Raw genomic sequence first — 13,212 nt, forward strand, 5'->3', positions numbered from 1 at the left:
TTGGCGCCCGTCGGGGTGTGCCACGTTGGCGTACTGCGCGCTTGCATGTTGGAGGTGGACTTTCTTGACCACCAGAGGGTCCGTTTTATGGCTCCGCACATGCTTCCAGAGGAGGACGGGTCCAGGAACTGTCAGCCATGTTGGGAGCGAGACCCCAGAGGTGGACTTCCTGGGGAAGGCAAACACACGTTCGTGAGGGGTCTCATTAGTCACGGTGCAGAGGAGCGATCGGATGGAGTGGAGTTCGTCGCGGAGGACCTCCTGCTAGTGGGAGACCGGGAGATTTTGAGACCACAGGGCCAGCAGGACGGCCTTCCAGACCGTCCCGTTCTCCCTCTACACCTGCCCGTTCCCCCAGGGTTTGTAGCTGGTCGACCTGCTCGAGGCGATGCACTTGCTGAGCAGGAACTGACGCAGCTCATCGCTCATGAAAGGGGACCCTCAATCGCTGTGGATGTAGTTGGGGAAACCGAACAGAGTGAAGATGCTGTGCAGGGCTTTAATTACCATGGCAGAAGTCATGTCGGGGCATGGGATGGCGAAGGGGAACCGTGAGTACTCATCAATAACGTTGAGGAAGTACACGTTGCGGTCGGTGGAGGGGAGGGGCCCTTTCAAGTCCATGCTGAGGCATTCAAAGGGGCGGGAGGCGTTCACCAGGTGTGCTGTATCCGGCCGGTAGAAGTGCGCTTGCACTCTGCGCAGACCTGGCAGTCTCTGGTGACGGTCCTGACCTCCTCAATGGAGGAGGGCAGGTTGCGGGCCTTGACAGAATGGAAGAACCGGGTGACCCCCGGGTGGCAGAGGTCATAGTGGAGAGCCCGGAGTCGGTCCACCTGTGCGCTGGCACATGTAACGTGGGATAGGGCATCAGGGGGCTCATTGAGTTTCCCCAAAGGGATACAAGATCTCATAGTTACAGGTGGAGAGCTCGATCCTCCACCTCAAGATCTTGTCATTTATGATCTTGCCCCGCTGTGTAGTATTAAAGATGAAAGCAACCGACCGTTGGTCAGTGAGGAGAGTGAATCTCCTGCCGTCCAGGTAATGCCTCCAACGCCGCACAGCTTCCACTGGCTTGGGCCTCCTTCTCGTCAGAGGAGTGCCGATTTTCGGAGGCATGGAGTGTGCGGGGAAAGAAAGCCACGGGCCTGCCTGCCTGGTTGAGGGTGGCGGCCAGAGCCACGTCCGATGCATCGCGCTCCACTTGGAAGAGGAGGGACTCGTCGACCATGTGCATCGTGGCCTTGGCGATGTCAGCCTTGATGTGGTTGAATGCCTGGCGGGCCCTAGCCGTCAGGGGAAAAACTGTGGACGTGATGAGTGGGCGGGCCTTTTCCGCATAATTAGGGACCCACTGGGCGTAATATGAGAAAAACCCCAGGCAACGTTTCAGGGCCTTGGGGCAATGGGGGAGAGGGAGTTCCAGGAGGGGGCGCATGAGGTCGGGGTCAGGCCCTAGGACTCCAGTTTCCACTACATAGCCGAGGATGGTTAAGCGGTTGGTGCGGAACACGCATTTCTCCTTATTGTAGGTGAGGTTAAGCAGTTTGGGGGTTTGCGGCGTGGTCCTGCTGATCGTGGCCGCAGATGGTGACGTTATCTAGGTACGGGGAGGTGGCCCGCACCCCATACTGGTCAACCATTCGGTCCATCTCTCGCTGGAAGACCGAGACCCCATTGGTGACGCCGAAGGGTACCCTAAGGAAGTGATAGAGGTGGCCATCTGCTTCGAATGCAGTGTATTGGCGGATGGGGAGCTGGTGGTAGGCGGACTTCAAGTCCACTGTGGAAAAGACTCGATACTGCGCCATCTGATTGACCATGTCAGATATCCGTGGGAGGGGGTACGCGTCGAGCTGCGTGTACCGATTGATGGTCTGACTGTAGTCAATGACCATCCTGTGCTTCTCCCGAGTCTTCACTATCACTACTTGAGCTCTCCAGGGGCTGTTGCTGGCCTTAATGATCCCCTCTCGCAGAAGCCGTTGGACCTCAGACCTGATGAAGGTCCTGTCCTGGGCACTGTACCGTCGGCTCCTAGTGACGATGGATTTGCAGTCCGGAGTGAGGTTTGCAAACAGGAAATGTGGATCGACCGTAAGGGTCATGAGGCCGCAGACGGTGAGGGGGGGCAGGGGTCCGCCGAATTTCAAAGTGAGGCTTTGGAGATGGCCCTGAAAATCCAGGCCGAGCAACAGGGCAGCGTAGAGGTGGGGGAGGACGTAGAGCCGGAAGTTGCTGAACTCTACGCCCTGGACGGAGAGGGTCGCGATATAGTACCCCTGGATTTCAACGGAATGGGATCCGGAGGCCAGGGAGATTTTCTGGGTGATGTGGTGCACCGGGAGGGAGCAGCGCCTTACCGTAGTGGGGTGGATGAAACTCTCTGTGCTCCCAGAGTCAAAGAGGCAGGTCGTCTCGTGCCCGTTGATCTTCACCGTTGTCGTAGCAGTCGCGAGGTTGCGGGGCCGACACTGATCCAGGGTGATGGAGGCGAGCTGCGGAAGATGCTTGGAGGTCCCGGGGTGATTGGCAGAGGCAGTAGGCGGTGAACAGCCAGACGAGCAGGGGTCCTGCGCGGTCCAAATTGGCGCCGAAATGGCAGCGCCCATGGGGCGCACATGGTGGGCGGCATCAAAGATGGCGGCGTCCACGGGCCGCCCGTGGTTTGCGGTGGGGAAGATGGCGGTGCCCACGGGCCGCACGTGGCCTGCGGAGGGGAAGATGGCCGCGCCCCTGGGCCGCATGTGGGGAGTGTAGAAATGCCGGGCCTGGAAAAGGCGGCGACCGACCAGGCCTGGCAAACGGAAACAAAGTGCCCTTTCTTCCCACACCCATTGCAGGTCGCGCTCCGCGCCGGGCAGCGCTGTCTGGGGTGCTTGCTTTGTCCACCAAAGTAACACGGGTCCTCCAGAGTTGGCTGGGTGCCGCGAGGCGCAAGCTTGTGGTGAGCTGGAGTCGGCAGCTGGTGTGTCTCACGAGGGTGTCGCGCTGTTGGGGGTGTAGGACTGCAGGTTACGGGTGGCCACTTCTAATGAATTAGCAAGCTGCCTAGTCCCCGCAAGATCGAGCCCTTCCAATAGTTGCTGGCGGACGTACGTAGACATCATGCCCGTGACGTGCGTCTCTAATTAAACGTTTGGTGTGTTGGACTGCTGAAACTGCCCGGCAGTCACAGTTCCTACCGAGGATCTGTAGGGCCCATAAGAAATCGTCCAGAGTCACCCCGGGGAGTCGCTGTCTCGTGGCCAGGAGGTGCCTGGCGTACACTTGATTCACCGGCATTAACGTAATGTCCCTTCAGGATCGTCATCGCTTCGGAGTAGGTGGGCGCATCCCGGATGAGGGGAAAAATGTCAGGGCTTAATTGAGGGATACAAGATGATCAGAGGATTGGATAGGGTGGACAGTGAGAGCCTTCTTCCTCGGATGGTGATGTCTAGCACGAGAGTAGTAAGGGCGTGGAATGCCCTGCCTGCAACAGTAGTGGACTCGCCAACTCTAAGGGCATTCAAATGGTCAATGGATGAACATATGGACGATAAGGGAATAGTGTAGATGGGCTTTAGAGTGGTTTCACAGGTCGGAGCAACATCGAGGACCGAAGGGCCTGTAATGTTTTATGTTCACCCGTGAGTAGAGGATTTGGAGCTTCTGCGAGTCCGAGGGTTCTTCAGTGGTTGCTGAGACATAGCCTTCGAAGCAGGCTAGCCAATGGTCGAAGGTGGACGTGACATTGGCTGCGTGACGGGTCAGCTGCAGCCGATCAGGTTTGATGTGGAAATCCATCTTTTAAAATCTCGTTCAATAAATTGATGTACCGTCAATTACCACGAGACGAGAATGGTGGAACAATCGAGGCTTTATTGAACAAGGTGTTGTGCCTCCTGCAGCTGGATCCAGAATGGCTGCAGCGCAGGAAAGCACACCCTTTTATACGGAATCACTCCTGGAGCGAAATATCTTTCCTTTACGTGTTACAAATTTTTAAAAAACAAATTGGGATTTCTGTCTGGTATCCGAGAAAACGTCGGGGTCTGGTCCGGTGTTTGTAATACCACAATCAGATATTTTGCGTGACTGTTAGTCTGCCCTCTGGAGATCAGAGTGACCAAAGCTCTGGCACAGACAGTGTGTTAAGTTCACTGGGGAGGGGAGCCACAGAGCAGGATCTAGTTCCCAGTGCTCTTGGGGTTGGGAGGGTCCCACACTGATGTGATGACTGTGGTGTGATTCTGTCTCCTCTTATCTTTCAGTGAATGGAACGTGCCCAGTCTCCAGGAGACTCACAATGATGTGTGACATGACACTAGGGAATGATTGCAGCAACAACACCCAATGTGACATCTGGCAGATGTGCTGCAAAACCAGCTGTGGGGCGAAATGTGTCCCAACATTCATCAACAAATGTGAGCATCAGTTACAGAGCAGCAGACACGCTCTCATGGGAGAATCCCACACAGACTGAGCAGGAAGGGCCAAGATTGAATGTGACAGTGAACATGGAGCACGGTAGCATTGTGGATAGCACAATTGCTTCACAGCTCCAGGGTCCCAGGTTCGATTCCAGCTTGGGTCACTGTCTGTGCGGAGTCTGCACATCCTCCCCGTGTGTGCGTGGGTTTCCTACGGGTGCTCCGGTTTCTTCCCACAGTCTAAAGATGTGCAGGTTAGGTGGATTGGCTTTGATAAATTGCCCTTAGTGTCCAAAATTGCCCTTAGTATTGGGTGGGGTTACTGGGTTATGGGGATAGGGTGGAGGTGTTGACCTTAGGTAGGGTGCTCTTACCAAGAGCCGGTGCAGACGCGATGGGCCGAATGGCCTCCTTCTGCACTGTAAATTCTATGATAATCTATGATAATGGAGCTTCACTGTATATCAAAACCCGTTGTGTTCCAGCCCGGGGAGTGTTTGATGGGAACTGTGCAGATGGAGCTTTACTCATATGTAACATTGTGATGTTCCTGACCTGGGACTGTAAGTTTGGGAAGAGTGCAGAGGGAGCTTTGCATAGTATCTAACCCCGTGCTGTACCTGTCCTGGGAATGTTTGACGGGGACAGTGTAGAGGGAGCTTTACTCTGTGTCTAACCCCTTGCCGCACATCTCGTGGGAGGGTATGATGGGGGCACTGTTCACCTTAATTTACTCTGTAATTGAGGTTTGGAGATTTTTATGAGATGTCCTCTGACATTTGACTGATTTAGATTTTTACGTTATTTAGTTTTGCCAAAGAAATGTCCAGAAGTTTCCAAAGTGTTGTCTCTCTGCAAGAAAAACGTGACTCAGTCTTGTGAGGATGATGATGATTGTCGCGCTTATCAACAGTGTTGTGACATTGGATGTGGCAAGAAATGTCTCTACTCATTCACACAAGGTGAGCCCGGGTCTGAGAGAGTGACTGTGACAATAAACTGGGGGAAATAGGCAACAACCACATGGAGATAGATTCCGATAGACCCAAGACTGGTAGGGAGGAGTCCATTGGTCCCTAGACTGCAGAGGACAGACACTGATGGACACGAGACTGCAGAGGACAGATTGATAAACCCCAGTAGAGGGCAGAGGCACCTATTTCCATTGAACCCCTACAGTGCAGAAGGAGGCCATTCGGCCCATCGTGTTTGCAATGACTCTCCGAAAGAGCACTGTACATAAGCCCACACCCCACAGTAACCCAAAGCCAGAATCGATCCCAGCACCCTGGCAATGTGAGGCAGCAGTGCTAACCTCTGTTCCACTGTGCTGCCTCAGGCGTGACTATGAATGGCTTCACAGTTCAGTATGAAAGACGCTAGACTCATGACCCAGGGTGCCGGGGAAACTGGGACCATGAATCCAATGCCTATCAGAAACTCCGAAGCACTGAAAACACTGAGAGAATTCCCATGGGGAAACCTGCCCCACTAGTCCCTCCTGTGCAAACTGACCCTTGTACCCAATTGCTGTCCTTGTAGGTGACAAACCGGGAGAATGCTTCAGCCCCAGTCAACTGAGCTATGTGTGTAATTCGACCATGGGGAAGGCGTGTCGCAGTGAGAGTGACTGCGGCAAATTTCAGACGTGCTGCTTTACTCCTTGTGGGACCAGGTGTGTCTACAGCTTTTTCAGAGGAGGTGAGTCACGTGGCTGAGCTTCACTCCATGGTCTAACCGGTACTTTTTGTAGCCTGCCAGTGTTTGATGGGTTAGTGCAGAGGGAGCTTTTCTCTGTATCTAATGCCGTGCTGTACCTGTCCTGTGTGTGTTTGATGAGGACAGTTTAGAGGGAGCTTTGCTCTGTATCTAACCCCGTGCTGTACCCGTCCTGTGTGTGTTTGATGAGGACAGTTTAGAGGGAGCTTTACTCTGTATCTAACCCCGTGATGTACCTGTCCTGGGGATGTTTGATGAGGACAGTTTAGAGGGAGCTTTACTCTGTATCTAACCCCGTGATGTACCTGTCCTGGGAGTGTTTGATGGGGACAGTGTAGAGGGCGCTTTACTCTGTATCTAACCCCGTGATGAACCTGTCCTGGGAGTGTTTGATGGTGACAGTGTTGAGGAAACTTTACTCTGTGCACGATCTAATGGAAAAGTTTCAAAGTGTTTTTGTGTTGTGGGTTTTGCTGGCAATTCTGCCTTTGAATTTCTCCTATCTAAACACAGTTAATCACTTTTTTGGGGCCTGGGGTGTTTCCTACGGGTTTAGCCCACAAGTAGAATTATTTTCATCACTGTGGAGTTGAATCCACTGGTCAGACTGGCTCCTCCGAGATCGGGCCACCATTTTGAAATGTGCTTCGGTCCCGATGTGGGATTGTGGGTTCCCCACAACCCCGTGCCCACACTTCACACACCCCCTCAACTCTCCCTCATGCGCACAGCCTCTGTCAGTCCCTGACCATTGGCAGTGCCATCCTGGCACTCTGGCACTGCCACCCTAGTACCATGGGCATGCCCCTACCGGCTTGGTGGTGCCACCCAGACATCTTGGCAATGCCTGTGTGGCAGTTCCAATGTGCAAGCCTGGCAGTGCCAAGGTGAGAACATTCCAGCGGCAGGGCCAAGGTCCACGCTGCCTATTCCCTGACCACCCAGGGGCCTCCAATGGGCCGGGGAACCGCCCCCCCCCCCCCTCCCCCAGCTGCTGTGACGCCTGGTCCACGAATCAGCACCTGTGTGACAGCTCGCTGGGGAACCAATTAGATGATGGGAGGCTGTTAGATAGGGTGCTCTTCCCGTTAATGGGATGGAGATTGGCCCTAACTGGTAATTATTGGTTTCTCGGAGCCTGATCGGCACCTGGCACAGTTCCCGATTGCGGACCCCCCCACAATCTACCCGGCTCGCTTGGATTTGTGCCGGGCGTGATACGGCCGTTACATCGTGCCCTCTGTATCTGAACCCGTTGTATCTCGAACCTGAGAGTGCTTGATTGGGACAGGGAAGGGGAAGCTTCACTCAGCATCTAAACCCAGTACGATACTTTTCCTGGGAGTGTTTGATGGGGACAGAGTAGAGGGAGTTTTACTCTCTATCTACTCCCGCGCTGTACCTATCCTGGGAGTGTTTGATGGAGACAGTGTAGAGAGAACTTTTCTTTGTATCTAAACCCCATGGCGATACCTGTTTGACGGGGACAGTGTAGAGGGAGTTTTCCTATTTATCAAACCCTATGCTGTACCTGTCCTGGGACTGTGTGATGCGACTGTGCAGAGGGAGCTTTACTCTGTGTCTCGGTGATGCTGGATTGTGCATGTCTCTCTCTCCCACATAGATGATGGGCAATGTCCTCGTCCAGAGTATCTGGCCCGCGTGTGTAACAGCACCTTCGGGAAGGTGTGTGAGTCGGATGGAGATTGCAATGGTTCCCAAAGTTGCTGTGATGCTGGCTGTCAGAAACGATGTGTCCCATCATCCTTTGGGAAATCCAATTGGGGAGGTTCCTGGTCCAAAACGAACAGATCATCAACAGGTCTGTACAAGTCTGCAGTGGGTCGCATCTGTATCTTTGTCTCTCACGATATCTCTCAACATCTATCCCTCTCTTTCTACGTCTGCCTCTGTCTCTCTCTCTGTTTATAATTCTCTCCGTCTCGGTCCATCTGTCTTTGTGTCTCTCTTTCTATCACTTTTTCGCTCTTTGTCAGTCTCTATCTGTCGCTCTGCCTCTTCCCTGTCCCTCTCTCTCTTCTCTCCCTCACCATCGTTCTCTCTTTCAATCCATTAGATTCTCTTTCTGATCCAGTCTCTCTCTCTCTCTCTCTCTCTCTCTCTCTCTCTCTCTCTCTCTCTCTCTCTCTCTCTCTCTCCAACCATCACTTTCTATTTTTGGTCCTGTCTCTCTTTCTGTCTCTCTCACACCGCCTCTCTCACTCTCCCTCTCACTCTCTCTATCGCTCTCTCTGTCTCTGCATTTCCCATTCTCTGTCCCACTTTCTTGCTGTGCCGTTCTTCTCTCTCTGTCTCTCAGTTCCTGTCTCTCTCTCTCTGTTTCTCTCCCTCTGTCTCTCCCTCTCTGTCTCTCTCTCTCCTTGTCAATCTGTCTCTCTCTCTCTCTCTCCCTCCTTGTCTCATTCTCCCTGTCTCTCCCATCCTGTCTGTCTTTCTCTTCCTGTGTCGTTCTACCCTGTGTATCTCTCCCTGTCTCTATTTCTTTGTCTGTCTTCCTCTCTCTGTCTCCCTCCCTCTCTGTCTCGCTCTCCGACTCGCTCTTTGTCTCTCTCTCTCCTTGTCTCTCTTCGTCTCTCTCCATCTCTCTTTCTGGCTCTCTGTCGCTCACTCTCCTTCTTTCTCTCCGGACCTCTCTTTGCCTCTCTCACACCATCTCTCCCCCTATCATTCTCTCTTTCTGTCCCACACTCTATCTCTCTATCTGCCTCTCTCTTTCTTTGTACTATCTCTGCCTCTTTCCCTTCTTCTCTCTCTCTCTTTCTCTCTCTGTCTTTCTCTCTCTCTCACCCTCTCTGACTCTCTGTCCCTCTCTCTATGTCTCTGTCTAACTCTTTGTCTCTCTCGCTTTGTCTCTCTATCCGTCGCTCTCTCTATGTCTGTCCCCATCTCAGCTGTCTTCAGCCTTAACCAATCTTATGGTTTCTTAGATTGGACTGCCAAGAAGTGTCCTGATGCATCCAGTCTGGATCGTGTGTGCAGGATGAACCACAGTCAGCCCTGTCAGGATGAGGAGGATTGTGGCAAGTGGATGCAGTGTTGCAAGACTCCCTGTGGCAGCAGATGTGTCCACTCCTTCATGGGACAGCAGCACAGTCCGAAATTCTCAGGTAAGAGCACATGGCCAACCGGACGCAGCAAAGTATCAACTGCGTCTCAACAAAGATGAATGAAAAGACAGTCCCAGCTGACTGGGGCTGATAATGCAGAATGCTGATGTACTGAGATCCTCGCTCCCACCCAATTCTCATTTTTGTCTCTCCTTTCTCCAGATCTGACAGCAGGGGACTGTCCTGCCCCACACCGCCTGTCCACAATGTGTGAGCTGAGGTATGGGGAGCTGTGTGAAGATGACGACGATTGTTTTGCCTGGCAGACCTGCTGTAACACCACCTGTGGCAGACGGTGTGTCCATGTTTTCCACGGCAAGGGTAAGTAACCGATCGAGACATTCGCTCCCCTCCTAGATAATGCTCCATAGAGATGGAGGTCACGAGGGGCCCGGGAGAGCCAGTGGGGTGAGTGGGAAGCGACGTCCAGATTAGACACATCAAACTGAGCCATGTATCACTGTCCACTCTACAGGTGGTGACCGGAGATGCCCAGAATCTTCTCGACTGACTCACATCTGCACAATGAGCTTCAACACCCAGTGTCACAATGACAGCGACTGTGATGGTTGGCAGACTTGCTGCAATTCCAGCTGTGGAAACAGATGTGTCCCCAAGTTCCTGACCAGATGTAAGAAATCACTCAGCTTTCCTCTGTATTTACCCACACGCTGTCACTGTCCCGTCAGTCTTTGATGGAGTGTTTGATATTTGTGTCTTCCAGCTATCCAGTGTCCTGCTTCCAGCCGATTGGACAACTTCTGTGAACTGAAGCTCGGAGATGTGTGTGAGAGTGACGCTGACTGCTTGGCCTGGTCCTCGTGCTGTGATGCCGAGTGTGGAAAGAGATGTGTTCCTCGCTTCTTCATGTCCCGTGAGTGGTTCGAAGGGTTTGAGGTGATCAGAGTCTGTTCATGGCGCTCTGAGTTCATCACAAGCTGGGAATGGAGTGTGCGAGTGTGCAAGTGGGAGTGTGCGTGTGTAGGAGTGTGCGTGTGTAGGAGTGTACGTGTGTAGGAGTGTGCATGTGTAGGAGTGTGCATGTGTAGGAGTGTGCAGAATTAACACTGAAATAATTCTTAAATAAAAGAAAATCTTTAACTTACTATGTAAACCTGCCACAAACTTCAATTGAGCAACCTAATCCAGATCAAATGCCACTTACAAATAAAGTTAACAAAACAGGTTACTTGCTTATCTGTGCAGACTTTTAAAGAGAGAGAGAAAGACCCTTTTCAGGAACAACCAAAAAATCCTTCTGTCTTCTCAGACTCAAATCCCATGACAAACCGCTGTTCCACTTAAAATATTATCGCAGACTTCAAACTCCAGTCAGATCTGGCTCCTCCAATTAATAACATTATCCGTAATCCATTAAGATGACCCAGTACCAGACTAGTTGGACTAAATACTGTCCCTCAAATTATCTGTATCCCATGGAACCAGCCAAAATATAAACACCATTCTATTAGACTTATCTGTGACCAACAAAGTGGTTTGAATAAATGATTAGCTCGCCTTATAATTTCTTAGTTACAGTTTTAGGAGACACACTGCTTGTAATTTAAACCAGTGTTCTTAATAATATTACTGCAAAAGACAGAAAATACAATGTATAGAAACATTTCTACATTCATCAGACTGGCGATGGAACCTGTTGCCGAGCTGTTTCACCCCTGACTCCAATTAAAGATGTGTGACTTCATTCATCATTAATGGGTTCCTGAAGGAAACCACTTTGTTTGGATTCTCCTGAGGGATCTCTCCATAATGGGTGACCTGAGCTCGACCATCGATTACAGACAATCTCTGTAATTCCTCATTTATGGAGGTCTCCAGAGAAGGAGGGTGGGATTCTCCGCCGGCGTGATTCTCCGATTTGCCGGTGCCCGGGGGTTTCCCGACGGCGTGGGGCTGCCCCACAATGGGAAACCCCGTTGACTGGGCGGCGTAACGGAGAATCCTGCGGGCGGGTCGAGGATGAAAAGTGGCGTGTCGGGGCGGACAATCCAGCCCATTGTGACTCCACTCGGGCAGATCTGGCAAGTGAGGTTTTCCTGACTGATCACCGATTTCTGTGTTCCAGGGGATGATACCTGTCCAGCGCCCCACCGTCTCACCCCAATGTGTGATCTGAAACTCGGAGACCAGTGCAGTGGAGATGATGATTGCGACGCTTGGCAGACCTGTTGTGACACCAAATGTGGGAAAATCTGTATTACCAGCTTCATGGATGATGGTAAGCAAGGAAACGGCAGCGCAAGGGGATAAGGAAGAAAGTGAACGAGGAAGAGAGACGGAGAGATAGGTTGAGCAGAATGAGAGAAATTGACACTAAGCAAACAAGAGAGAGTTCCAGTGACAGAGAGAGAGAGAGCGAGACACACTGACAAAGAGGAGAGAGAAACAGAAAATGTGAGGGTGAGACACAAGAATGCTGTGATCAAGACAAAATGAGACGTACTGATGAATAGAGTGTGAAACAGTGCAGCATTCCTTCGGTATGGTGCTCTGACTGTGTGATACACTCTCAGTATTGATCCTCAGACAGTGCAGTATTCCCTCAGTACTCTCTTTTGCTGTGTGTATCTCCCTCCACCTTTTTTTTTTAAATAATATTTTATTGAAAATTTTTGGTCGACCAACACAGTACATTGTGCATCCTTTACACAACATTGTAACAATACCGATAATAATGACCTTTTTTAAATTTAAACAAAAACAACAACAAATAAATAAATATTAAATAACAAAAAATAAAAACTAGCCCTAATTGGCAACTGCCTTGTCTCAGGCCACCCCCCCCCCCATCCCCCCCCCATCCCCCCCCATCCCTCCCCCCCCCCCCCCAAGTCCTGGGCCGCTGCTGCTGCCTTCTTTGTTCTCCCCTATCTATCTTTCCGCAAGATATTCGACGAACGGTTGCCACCGCCTAGTAAACCCTTGAGCCGACCCCCTTAGGACGAACTTAATCCGCTCTAACTTTATGAACCCCGCCATATCATTTATCCAGGTCTCCACCCCCGGGGGCTTGGCTTCTTTCCACATTAGCAATATTCTGCGCTGGGCTACTAGGGACGCAAAGGCCAAAACATCGGCCTCTTTCGCCTCCTGCACTCCTGGCTCTTGTGCAACCCCAAATATAGCCAACCCCCAGCTTGGTTCGACCCGGACTCCTACTACTTTCGAAAGCACTTTGTCACCCCCATCCAAAACCCCTGTAGTGCCGGGCATGACCAAAACATATGGGTATGATTCACTGGGCTTCTCGAGCACCTCGCACACCTATCCTCCACCCCAAAAAATTTACTGAGCCGTGTTCCAGTCATATGTGCCCTGTGTAATACCTTAAACTGAATCAGGCTTAGCCTGGCGCACGAGGACGACGAGTTTACCCTGTTTAGGGCATCTGCCCACATCCCCTCCTCAATCTCCTCCCCTAGCTCTTCTTCCCATTTCCCTTTTAGTTCGTCCATCATAGTCTCCCCTTCGTCTCTCATTTCCCTATATATATCCGACACCTTACCGTCCCCCACCCATTTCTTTGAGATGACTCTGTCCTGCACCTCTTGTGTCGGGAGCTGCGGGAATTCCCTCACCTGCTGCCTCGCAAAAGCCCTCAATTGCATGTACCTGAATGCATTCCCTTGGGGCAACCCATATTTCTCGGTCAGCGCTCCCAGACTCGCAAACTTCCCATCCACAAATAGATCTTTCAATTGCGTTATACCTGCTCTTTGCCACATTCCATATCCCCCATCCATTCCCCCCGGGGCAAACCTATGGTTGTTTCTTATCGGGGACCCCCCCAGTGCTCCGGTCTTTCCCCTATGTCGTCTCCACTGTCCCCAAATCTTCAGTGCAGCTACCGCCACCGGACTCGTGGTATAGTTCCTTGGTGAGAACGGCAATGGGGCTGTCACCATAGCCTGCAGGCTGGTCCCCCT

The 13,212-nt window shown here is 51.9% G+C and overlaps 1 protein-coding gene across 1 annotated transcript in view; it reads left to right on the forward strand.

The window, feature by feature from the left end:
* Window positions 1–13,212, forward strand: part of LOC140392264 (uncharacterized) — a 166,779-nt gene that overhangs the window by 45,729 nt on the left and 107,838 nt on the right. The window contains exons 25-33 of the mRNA XM_072477580.1: window positions 4,260–4,412; window positions 5,228–5,380; window positions 5,961–6,119; window positions 7,762–7,959; window positions 9,086–9,265; window positions 9,428–9,586; window positions 9,741–9,896; window positions 9,990–10,139; window positions 11,352–11,504. Coding sequence (XP_072333681.1) covers window positions 4,260–4,412; window positions 5,228–5,380; window positions 5,961–6,119; window positions 7,762–7,959; window positions 9,086–9,265; window positions 9,428–9,586; window positions 9,741–9,896; window positions 9,990–10,139; window positions 11,352–11,504 — 1,461 coding nt within the window. The remainder of the gene's footprint in view (window positions 1–4,259; window positions 4,413–5,227; window positions 5,381–5,960; window positions 6,120–7,761; window positions 7,960–9,085; window positions 9,266–9,427; window positions 9,587–9,740; window positions 9,897–9,989; window positions 10,140–11,351; window positions 11,505–13,212) is intronic.

Source organism: Scyliorhinus torazame, chromosome 16, assembly GCF_047496885.1.
Source record: "Scyliorhinus torazame isolate Kashiwa2021f chromosome 16, sScyTor2.1, whole genome shotgun sequence".
NCBI classification, from domain to species: domain Eukaryota; kingdom Metazoa; phylum Chordata; class Chondrichthyes; order Carcharhiniformes; family Scyliorhinidae; genus Scyliorhinus; species Scyliorhinus torazame.